The following is a 12,657-nucleotide window of genomic DNA, read 5'->3' on the forward strand; positions in this document are numbered from 1 at the left end:
TCAAAGCCACTGTGGTGGTGAATAGAGGCCAAAATATGAAAATTCTGTCAATGTCCCAATATTTATGCACCTGACTGTGAATATATATATATATATATATATATATATATATATATATATATATATATATATATAACATGTAGGAGTCCGGCACTCTCCTAAAGATATATGTATTGCCCCGGTGCCACAACAAACCAAGAAGGTATAATATACACGGGAAAACAAAACTGAAGGGCACTCAACAGGACTTCCACAGCCTATGTAGATTCAATCAAGAAACCAGGCAGAGCCAGATGTACTGTCAACGTTTCAGCAGAAGGTGCTGAAACGTTGACAGTACATCTGGCTCTGCCTGGTTTCTTGATTGAATCTACATAGGCTGTGGAAGTCCTGTTGAGTGCCCTTCAGTTTTGTTTTCCCGTGTGTGTGTGTATATATAGGGCAATCTTGTGCACGCGCGCCGAAGGTGCGCGCGTCCGAAAAGGGGGTGTGGTTATGAAAAGGGGGCGTGTCTATAAGACGCGTCCCCTTTTCGTCATACTTGGGGGCGTGCCCGGCGCTTACGGGCATGCCGGGCAGCCCCCAAGCGCTGCAGAAAGGGAGAATAGATGCCGGGCGCATGCGCCCGGCGGCATGTTTGTCCACCCGCGGGACACTGCGTCCCGCGGGTGAGAACGGCTCCCGCAGGCTGTTAGGGCAGGGCGCTTATATAGCGGGAACGCTATTATATATATATATATATATATATATATATATATATATATTGTACCCCATTGCCCCCAGTTTCAATAAAATAAATTGGGGGGGGGGGGGGGGGCTCGCAGGGACAGCGTATCCTGTGAAGCTACTCCCTTGCAGCGATACCACACCCCTTTTCCGGGAGTGACTACGCCGCATACAATGTCCCTAGCACCAATATACCCCCTCCCTACTGTCTAGAAATCAGTTTGCTGCAGGGATCATCGACAAGGGTGGATCCAGGCCCCATCAGACTGCCCAGTAGCAACTTCCCCCGTTCCTCCTACTCTATCTGGGGGACACTGCCAACCATGAGGTGTAGTGGGTGCTGTGAGGAGCAGGGACACTCCACAACCTATGATGCCTAATTAACCAATCTGACCTCATTTTATATTTGAATAAGGCTCAAATGAGAGCCTACACATACACACACTAAACAAGTACCACACTGAAACCTTAGCGTGAACAAACACAGTATGCAATAACAGGTATGGAGTGCAGTATTCCTCAGATGGATTAAGAGAAATTGATTTAAGGGCAACAAATATCCTCCTTTCTCTGTCCTCCTATCTTTGGGACACCAACCATGGGTACCTTACAAAGCTGGCCTTAAGGGAGGGTACATTCAGCCACAGTTTTGCACAAAACTTGTTGCCTAAATATAGGTCATCATGTCGCACCGGCTAAGAGCTGCTCAAGTAGGGAACAGTGACCAGCTCAATTACATATGCCTGATGAATAGTAGCTGTAATCCATCTAGTCAGCTGCTGTGCTAAAATATCCAAAAGCTGTGCTTTTATCGGCAGGTCGTCGAGGTACAGAATAACCATCACCACTTTGGAGTGCCATCATTACAATAATGTCTGTCTTGCTTAGACACTGATCTGGGACCACTAAGCTATAGTGGTGGTTGCTAGAGTGAACAAACGTAGGTGGTGTTATGACACTCTTCCTCATTCAGTAGAATTACTGGAGCTATTTTGGGAGTGTCACAACAGAATGTGAATCGCAATGAAGCTGAGAATGACTGATCTCCTGCCCTGCAACAGAAGCAGGCACTTGCTAGAGGAGCTTGCAATCATACAGTATGTTACAGGAGCACGCAGTGCTAGAGAAGTAACTGCACACACTGGTAAAGTTTGACACCCTGCTGGCAATGGGTGGTATACTGTACACACAGAATAGGCTGCACACTCTGCAGGTAATGGATGTGCACTCTGCAGGCTGCGAGTGATAATGAGTAATAATGCATGCATGTACTGGATATGTAGATAAGCAGTCTGGGAATTGCACTGGACAGCAGTGGATATCTGTACAGGTTTTGCTAGCTAGAGATGAATAGCAGTCTGGGAAATGCTCAGGGTAGCAGTGAATAATAGGGTGGGTCGAAAAAACAAAATTGCGAATTTGAAATTTCAATAGTGCAGAAAATTAGTGGGTCCATAACAGTAACTTGTGTGCAAAGTTTCAGCTCGGTCAGATAACTTGTACTATCCCCAGTGGGCACTTGAAGTTTTGAAAATTTGACACAAATTAGGATATTTTGTAATCGGGTGAAGGCACGGTTTTGGGAGCACATATTTTGGCAATGAAGTTGTTTTTAGGTGAAAACGCATCAGTTGAACTCTGTTAGACACAAACCTTCGGGGTTGGCGTTTAAGAGGGGGTTCTTGCCCCGAAAAAAAAGTTGAATATATTGCAATTTTCTACGAAACGCCATCTTTGTCCCATGTGCTACGGAGAACTACTGGCACTATTTTCAGGTATTCTGACTTATAAAATATTTTCTAGGAGTTAGGGAGTAGGGATGAACATCGGAAGCTCACCATCAAAATGATGGCTGGACTTCCACCGTTAAAATTTTCGATGCAATGGTAACTAACCATCGCATCAAAGATATTCGATGGTAAAAACTATGTATATGATTTGCACATGCACAAAAAAATCCTGCAGAACAGAGGGCAAGGAGTTGGATTGGGACATGGCCCAGAGCAACATACATACTGTGTCCTCTCTAGTGTAGCTAGCAGCGCTGCTGTCGGTAGAGTATATTTACATGTACAATCCGGCTCCAGAGTCCATCATGCCCAGCACTAGTGGGGGAGCCACTGAATTGAGTCCAGTGTGTTAGAGCCAGGAAGTGAGAAGCAGAGACACAGCTGACACGGACAGTGAGAGTGTATCTCTGTGCTGTGTGAGTGACTGCTACTGAGCGGGGGCTGCACTCCAATTGGCTCTCTGAGACAGTTCTGAAGTTCTCTTTACTTTGGAGTGATAAATGACTGATGAGGTGTCATTGGGAGTGATGAGACCTAAATCTTCCAAAACTGCAGTTGATATGGCAGCAGTTTCCCTATAAGTTTTAGATTTTTTTTGATATGGCAGCAGTTTCCCTATAAGTTTTAGATATTTTTTTGATATGACAGCAGTTTCCCTACAAGTTTTAGATATTTTTTTGATATGGCAGCAGTTTCTCTCTACGTTTTAGATAAATGTGTTTTTTTACTATACAACTCATTGGTACCTATGCTTTCTAATTTTTTACCATAAAACCTGTATGAGTGACATTGTGGACATCAGGACAAAGCCAAAGTGGTCCATTGGTAAAAGCACATGCAATTTATTATTTATGGTTATATTTGTTTGGAGGTTTACATTGAAAAATTGCACAAGCACTGTGCTCTTCATGATTTGCTGTGAATAAGCACCAGTGCACTTTTGTTCTGATTGATTTTGCACTAATCTATACACTTATTTTTGAATAATCAGTGACACTGCACTATCTAGAATTATACCATTTGCACCTATGGTGTTTCCTGCATGGATTCATTTTTTCATAATAAAAGTGGTATATTATTAATGCACTATATTTATTTTTTATGGTTGCTTTAAAAAATCCCAGAGTTTAAGAGAAGAGAGCTACCACATGGACTCACATACACACGTTTTGGATTGTGGACAGAGAACATCCAAATGCCACACAGATAGGGCCCTGGTTGGAATGGATTTTAACATTAAATATGTTGTTGTGATTACTGTAGGAGTTTGCTTTGTTGATTAGTATTTTAGAGCCAGTATCTACTGAAAGCACCAATATGGTGGTTGTCCAGATATCACTTACCTTATCAATTAAGCCAATGTGTGTTTTGTGGAAAGACCAGATATGATCAGACAGGATTAGTCTTCAGAAACTTTCCTTTATCAATGAAACTGTCAGATATTTTCTATTTAACTCACCTGCAAAAGTTGACATTGTCCATCAGTAACCAGTCGCCAGCCTGCAGAGCATGCACCAGCATTCCATCCACCCATTCAAATGTCCCACTGCTCTGTCCCTTTGCGGAGTGAAGAAGCTGGTCTTTGAAGCTCTGTAAATCTTCCAAAATGGCAGTGAACTCTGACAAAATAAAATCATGAGAAGCATTTCACTTAAAACCCTATGTGCAGTATAAAGGTTTATTATAACATGTTAAAAGTTTTTATTCCTAACATATCTGCCTGCTGTGAAGTTCAGCTGTGCACTATAAGGTGCCTTTGAAAACAAAACAATCTTTTACATCACCCTCAGTACCTTTAAACTATAACAGAATTTGAGGAAAAACCATGACTGTTCATTATCATCACTCTATTGCTACATACTGGAAAGCAGTTCACATTTTGTGCTATAGAGAAGGTGGTAAGTTTAAAGGGGCCTATCCATTAGCAGATCTTTCTGAAAGACAAAAGATTTAACGCTTGAAAATTCTTGTGACAGATATCGGTCATGTAGATGACAGATTTTTGCGACCGACGAACGATATTGCATGACATTATCAGGGAGTGGATTTTTTTTTAATGTTTCTATTCATTTTCATTAAAAAATCGTTCGTCGCTCAGGAGTCTATTCATTAGCAGATAAATTGAACGACTGAACGATAGATTCAGTCGTTCGATAGATTAGAACGATATATTAGAACGTTCAAATTTATCTTCTAATGGATAGGCCCCTTAAAGGGATATTTATCAAAGATTAAAGAGATATAAAATTGAGCAATAACATACCAACCAATCAGCTCCTGTCATTTTTCAGACCCAGCCTGTAAAATGTAATTTAGAAGCTGACTGGTTACTACTTTGTCTCTCACAATTTCATCCGCTCCCCACAGTTTGATAATTACTCCCTTAAATGTTTTCAAAGAAGGTGGCAGTGGAAACAAAAAAGATTTGCCATTCATGTTATCAAGTGAGTACTATGATCCATTTACCTTCGTTGAATGGACAAATCCTTTCATTGCGAATGATCTACCAATAGCAAACTTGAGACACAGAAGAGACTTTCTCTGGGCATTCCCCCATATATACATCTACATACATTCTGTGCACTGTTGAAGTTCCCATATGCACATGGCATATCTACATAATACTCAATGACAATTATTTTGACATTTTATCCTTAAAACAGTAATAAACCTTTTGTCTGTCCATGTTTTATAAGTAAAATATCACAAGCTTCTCACTTTGACTTTTTTTTTTTTCTTACTCCTTAAATTATGTTTTTTTGTAACCAATGTGTGGCTGATACTTTCATGTACCAGGACATAGCCATACACTTACAGCAGACATCACCATTCCATTTGGCCCCTTACCTGCGTTTGACAGTGTGTTCAGTTTGGCATTCAGTCTCTGGATTTGCAGAAGGACAGTCTCCAGCTTGTTTACCACATCTGTAGTAATGCCTCTTCCGCCTTTTACAACAGATCTAGAATGTTGATTAAGATTCAGCTGGCTCCAGGAACGGAACAACAATTCTGTTTCATCTGGAGATATGTCTGCAGCAAGCAGGCTGTCCTTTACTAGGGCTACCACTGCATGCCCTACCTGCTCAAGGAGCTGGTGCCATGGTCTGTTAATGTCAGCCTAATATATTGCATTGCGGTGGGGGAAAAAAAAAGTATTAAACACTTTTGCATTTTGTGTATAATAAAATATAAACCAGTATGTAGCAGATAAACACAGCACCTGTTCAAATCCTCCAAGAAGTTCTGTAGTGTCCATTGCACTATTCATGGCCATGACTTTTAGCTTGTTTCCTGTCAAAAGAGCCAGGAGCTGAATAAGACTGGTCTTTCCGACAGCTGCAGGTCCGACAAGTATAACCATCCAGCCCATTTCTACACACTTCATTACTGGTTCAAGTGATTGTAGGGAATGGTGAAGGAGAGACAGGTGTCTGCGTGGAGCTGAGGGACAACACGTGCCACGGGGAAGGACTGAGTAGCCAACCTAAAGCAAGATTAATGGACATAAAATGAGGTATCCTCTCTGAAACGTTGACTAGTACAGCAGAGTCTGCAATGCAGAACTAATCACGAATTGTGTGTTAATGCCAGTTAACATTTTAATTTAATGGGTGTTAAAAAGGTTCTCAGGTGAAAAGGGGGCTGGAATTGAAAAGCCCTAGGTATTAAAGCCAGAGGCTGTCACCCTTTTTCAGTCCCGTTAAATTAACTTGGCTAATTGAATTTGACTCTGTACTTTTACCCATATGAATTAAGTTTCCAACAACTAATGAAACAATTTAAAGTATGGAACATATGCAATGTACTTGTTCATTTATAAACATTTACATCGCAGCACAAAAGATAAAATAATAAAAATAAAAGAAATATGAAAATAATAGGCGAAGTATCATCCTCTTAAGGACACAAAGCCAAGACTGAAACTTTGCATTAAATTCCAGAGAGTACCGTATACGTTATTTGCCAATGTCTAATTAATTTTTATGGACAAAGGATTTTTTGTACTCAATGTTAAATCTGTTTAGAGTCTAACTGGGGGACACTGGCAACTCTGGGGTGTAGAGAGCATTGTGAGGAGCTGGCACATCAAATTAAACTTGTTTGCTGTTAAGCTCTTCCATCTACATTCCTTCATCACCTATTGAGCCAAAAGAAATCAGTTATAAAGCTGCACCCTAAGGGAGGGTACAATAACCCAAAGTTGGCTGTATAACTTTCTTCCCAAAACCTGGCTTCTCTAGTCAAAAACACATTGAACTAGTAGAAATTCCTGAAAATATGAACAGATGATCATGTGACTGCTCAGCACACCTGCTCCACCAACGTCGCACCTCCAAAGAGGCTTTTGCCGATCTAATAGAATAAGCCACAATAAACTCAGGTATATGGACCTGTTCTAACAGATATGACTGACGAGTAGTAGCTGTGACCCATCTAGCCACTGATTGTTTTATTGCAGGCCAACCGCGTTTCATAATAAAAGATTATAAGACTGTCAGTCTTCCACAACATAGCCATATGTTTTCAAGGCCATCCCACTGAGCAATGCTATATTATGCTACACCTCAAAAATTACAACAATCTGATTTAAATGAAGTGCAACTCCACTTTCAGCAGAAATGAGGGACCAGTTTGCAGTACAGCCCGGTCCTGGTGGAAAACAAAATACGAGGATCTACATGATGGGGCTGCCAGTTCTGATATGCCTCACTGAAGAGATGGTCAACAAAAAGGCCACATTCCAAGTCAGGAACTTGAAATCAACTTATTGAAGTAAACAACACAAGTCGATTGAACTTGCAACACACATTGAAAAAACATTTGAACTTTCTGAATGGAAGCAAATTCTTTTGAAAGAATACAGACAGACTACACCTGCATCTTCAAGAAGGTCAGCTTCAACCCAACTACCAGGCCATTTGCAAAATCATAAACAAGAGGTGAGCCAACTTGAACGTCTTGGTATGTACCTTTTTCCACTCACACCAAGAAATTTATATTTTCAAACTATGTGGTACTTGGGACGATACCAGTTCATTGACCTTGATCATCGTTTAGATGACCCAGTCTGAAAACCCCTCAGCCTGGAGTATCATGGCTTCAACAGTCATGCTGTTAAAGCCAACCAAGCGAAGTCTGAATTGAAGACGGGATCTTTACTTAGAATCTCTGCCTGCACTGAGTTTTTCGCCACCAGTAGTGGTTTGTAGATGCAACCAAGATTGCCACAGCCAATCCAGAACTAAAATGAGCAAGACCACCTCAAGAATGGTTGGAAATGGATACCCAAGATAGTACCGCCAAAGAGCCATCATGGTGTCTACCTGGTCTGTTTGAGTATCCTTGGTCCTTGCACCACAGAACTGAACCTTGTGGTTTAGTCATGAGGGCCACCTCTGCTAGACCAACCACTCTACCAGCTGACCTTCCCAGGACGAACAGCAAGCTACTGAGATAACTGGCTTTCCAGTTTTCTATACAGGGATGAAAACTGGCGATATCACCGGAATGTACCTCTCTGCCCAGCCAAAGATTTTGGTCAATTGAAATATGCCACAGACTGGCATGACAGATGCTCCGGCAGTGACAAAGAACGATTGACTATTACCTCACATTTCCTATCTGAGGTGTTAGGAATGGGGATAGCATTCACACAAGGCAAATTCTCCCACTTACCCAAATCCTCTTGTGAAAACAGATAGAAGAGGTAAACATTTGGTACTTGGTAATGCCAATCCAGCTTCTGCCAAGCTTCTCCAAGAAAATATGTTAGGTGAGAGTCAAATATGAAGAGAACAGATTTATTTTCCTGTGTTAACAATTAAACTGTCAGAATGTCAGGATCCATCAGATCCTGGATATTCAAGGCTTGACAAACACCACCAACTACCACACAACTAGACCAGGGGTATAGAACATGCGGCCCTCCAGCACGACCATGAAGTGTAGTGCCACAGCAGTTGGAGGGATACAAGTTGAATCTCTCAGCACTAGAAGCTTTGCGGAATCTTCATCCCAGACAGCCAACTCTTCAAAATCTGAGTCCCTACCAACCTCCTCCTCATCAAAGAAATCCACTGGAAACGCCCCATGTGCAGAGCTCGCATGCTTGCGCAGTTGGTAGGTTCAGAGAAGAGGGAGTAGTCTACTGCATGGAATTTACCTAGGGGAAAGCCTGACCTGTTTTCTGGGAATCATTCACTAATTGAGACATGGAGGCCTAGGTGTCAGAAAGTACAGAAGGAGGGTCTGCAACATGGAAGAGGAAGGAGACAGTGGTGCACTCACCAGTCATTAACGACCTGACCTGTTCCCATTGAGTTACACAATGAAGTACACCATCTTTCTTCACGAAGAGGGTCCCACAATCTCGGCTGCAGTCTCCAGACAGAGCCAGAGCTTGCTCCCCTGCGACAATTTAACTTGGTATAGAGAACACGTTTTTTCCCATATAGCTCGCAATTTAGAGGATTTATTCTTACATATTATTGTAGTATTAAATTATAAGTGGAAATAATCTGTAGAACACAAACCAAGCAAAGTGAGTGGATTAAACAACCAAGTGTTAAGCCTGGCTGAAAGCCCCACATCTGCAGTATCACCATTGCACAAGATACAAAAGCAATTCATGTACAGTATGTAAGAGCCATGTAAACCTACCAAGAAAATATACAAAGGCGTTCATCGATAGGTATCTCCCACCTAGCTACACAATTATCTCCACCCCCCCTATAATAATCATTTTTAAAAAACACACACGCTCTGTATCAATACCTCTGGTTCCTTAAAGGTCACATGTGCAGCACAACAGAAGATCCAGCCTTCTTGGAACTGAAGTCAGCCACTACAATGGGGATGTAGGGCTAGACAAGCAGATAAGAGTTGCATGCTGAACAATAGCAGCTACTCCTACACAGCCTCAATGACATCGGAGCCATAATGGCCACAGACCTAGCCCCGACAGGAAGGACAATCTAGAAAAGTGTTCCCCCCCCACCCCGGATTCTGATCATCAGGAAGTAGCACCTTGTACATGCTTAGTCTCAATCGAAGTAAGATAGAGACAGGACTATCAGGTGTTACAGCCGTAGCTCCCAGAGTCACAGCCTGAGTGATGCATGGGAAGAGTCCAGACAAAAGCACTCTTAATCTGCTGCACCATCTGAGACAGACTTCACAGCTATGAACGTAAGGAAAAACAAGAAAAAAATGACTATAAAATAAAATTTACAGATGAGCCCTAATTATGGTGGCCACTCCATGGGCTCAAAAAGAAACTAGTGCTTTACAGCAAGGGGTGTAAAAAGAAGAAAGCAGCCCACAAATAAGTTTAGTTTGCAGATTAAGCCTACTCCTGCATTGTCCACCAAATTGAAAGCTAGAGAAAGATTTGGGTTTGATTAGGGACATGTGTAACTGAATGGCAGTGAAGCCAAGGTACCACTTCACTGGAGTCCATTTGGATGTGAAGTTTGATGCTATTAGTAAAAGGGCATAATGGCAAGGAATCACAAGAGCTGCAGGATCCCAGGCCTTTGAGGTCAGTACCTGGTGCAGAAAATAATTAATAAAAATGTCTATTTACGAGTGGGATATTTAAACATTCACCCCCAAGAGAAGCTCATCAGTGATCAACCACTGAGAATAACATCTGAAATAATCTTTGTCAATGATAATTTAATTACAATTAAGCATTATTGTAATTCTTATTTACCTGCACATTTTGAGGTGTGATGTGAAATTGTCGCGTTCCCAGGTAAGGAGTATGCTCCTCACCAAACACTTCCTTGTATACAGAGATGAGCTAAAATAATACAATAAATAATAATTATAGAAACTGGTAAAGTACCATTTGAAATAATGGCAAGACTGGACAGCTACATAAAAAAAAAACAAAAAAAAAACATAAACCAATCCTGGAAATGTGTCATGATCTTAGAATGGACAAACAAACCCAGTAGCTACACTTGATAATATATATTTTTTATTTATATAACCTTTTATTTGGAAGTCACAGCTGATTGTAAGTTTTAAAGTACTGTGAAAATATATTATGAACACACATCTATCTTGAATTGCAGAACTTACCATCCTTCTAAACCCTTCCAAACCATATTCTATATTAAAGTGAAGCTTCATCTAAAATACCGAAATAGTACTGAAAGATTTGTGACACATGGAATATTCTTGTTAGAGGACAAAATTGCTGGGAAGGGGGGGATTTAACACACAAGCATAATTTGTTACTCTACGGCAGGGGTTCCCAATCACGGTCCTCAAGGCACACTAACAGTCCAGGTTTTAGGGATAACCATACTTGAGCACAGGTGACTTAATTAGTGCCTCAGTTATTTTGATGAAACCATCTGTGCACAATCATGGATATCACTAAAACCAGGACTGTTAGTGTGCCTTGAGGACCGAGGTTGGGAATCACTGCTCTACGGAATCTAGGTTAAAAAAAAGCTATGCTTTAAATCAGGGTTCTCAACTTCAGTTTCAAGTACCATCAACGAGTCATGTTTTGTGGATTTCTTTAATCATGTACACGGAGAATCTATATTGCTGGGTCAGTAATTATCCCAACCTGCTCAACCTCAAATTGCAGAAAACTTGTGGGTTGAGGTGGAGAACCACTGCTTTAAATCAAATAATTAAGGCTTCTCATACACCCTCACAAACTAACCCTTTGCTGGTCTTCTCTTGTCCTCAAACGCTCTCCATAGATTAGAAAAACATGCTGTGATGGCTCATAGCTTCCCGGTGACTGATCATACAGCATAAGGTGACACCAGCGAAACAGATCCCGCAGGTTAAACTCCCATGGTCCTCCTTTCTGACCCCATTTTCTTTCACTCATCACTTCCAGATCAATCTAGAATAAACACAGAACTGTAGTTGTACAAACAGTACATTTTTATATTTTACAGATCCTACTATATCCAATCCCATACAACCATTTTTAAACCATCATAATGATTGTGAATAAATTCACTTCAAAATGTTAATTTCTTTACAATAATTCAGCACTTAACAGGAATCTCCAAATGAAAAAAAAAAAGTTATACTTTACCTGGTTATTAAAAGCAACCATTTTAGAAATTACAGTTTCACCCAAGGAAGAAAAGAGAGAATTTGCTATGAACTCCATGTCAGCAGGTGAAAGTTGGTCAACAAATACCTGAGAAATAAAGGACAACTATTAAACTGCAATGACAAAGTACAGTGAAATTGGGTATATAGATTTTACTGTTAAAAACAAATTAATTTGAAAAGAATGGACAAACTGTATATACCATCATCTTCGTTTGCTGCTGCTTCTGGTCACCACTATAATAAAGATCCTACATTTCTACATTAATGAAAGCCACTGATCATGAATGGACATCATCTCCAATCAGTGCAAAAATGAAAATTTATTTATAAGTATTAAATATAACTAATTGAAAACATGCATCTGGAGTCACTTTGGAACTCTGAAATTGACTTCTCTTAAGGTTATTCTCCAAAAAAATTAACTAAAATATAAAAGATTTTTAAACAATTTCTAAAAACATAAAAATAACCAACCTGTGTGAACCTGTTCAAAAAGGATCGTGGAAGTCCCTTTCTGCCACCTCCTTGACGGAAGGGATTCTGGCACCCAAAGATCTTTGTTTTCTCATGTTGCACCTGAAAGCTCATGCCAAGTTCAGGTATGTACACCTCAGAACGGTGGTCAAAACAAGCATTAAGGCCTTCTAGTACAGACTGAGATGCTAGATTTAACTGATAATGAAAAACAAAAAAACGATAGTCAAGAAATTAAGGTTCAGAACCAAATTAATCAGCAGTATATGCTTACTTTAACAATATACAGTGCTTTTATACACAAAAATTAAAATAAAGGTAAGAAATCCTGAACGAAACAAGATTATGGCCTGCAGTTGCAGGAACCAGCACGATTTTGTCTTTAAATCATTATGGCTTAAATTTTACATGCTAAATCACCGGAACTGCAGCGGTTTCCGAAACTCACAGGCTATTACATATGGGGCTAAATGTCCAATAACCCGGGATTTTGCGGAGGAGGAAAAGGGGTATAAGTAGCATACTGAAAAAAATAAAATCTTGAGATATACAACTGGGTGTAAAGAGACCA

At 40.5% G+C, this 12,657-nt stretch overlaps 1 protein-coding gene across 1 annotated transcript in view; it reads right to left on the reverse strand.

Annotated features, from left to right (window-relative positions):
• MDN1 (midasin AAA ATPase 1) overlaps positions 1–12,657 on the reverse strand; it is a 389,265-nt gene that overhangs the window by 197,438 nt on the left and 179,170 nt on the right. The window contains exons 38-44 of the mRNA XM_088472042.1: positions 12,087–12,284; positions 11,590–11,697; positions 11,203–11,391; positions 10,231–10,320; positions 5,737–6,000; positions 5,364–5,634; positions 3,976–4,135 (exon numbers count right to left, since the gene is read on the reverse strand). Of these exons, the coding sequence (XP_088328168.1) occupies positions 3,976–4,135; positions 5,364–5,634; positions 5,737–6,000; positions 10,231–10,320; positions 11,203–11,391; positions 11,590–11,697; positions 12,087–12,284 (1,280 nt within the window). The remainder of the gene's footprint in view (positions 1–3,975; positions 4,136–5,363; positions 5,635–5,736; positions 6,001–10,230; positions 10,321–11,202; positions 11,392–11,589; positions 11,698–12,086; positions 12,285–12,657) is intronic.

Source organism: Taudactylus pleione, unplaced genomic scaffold (genome assembly GCF_031769625.1).
Source record: "Taudactylus pleione unplaced genomic scaffold, aTauple2 ptg000015l, whole genome shotgun sequence".
NCBI lineage: Eukaryota > Metazoa > Chordata > Amphibia > Anura > Myobatrachidae > Taudactylus > Taudactylus pleione.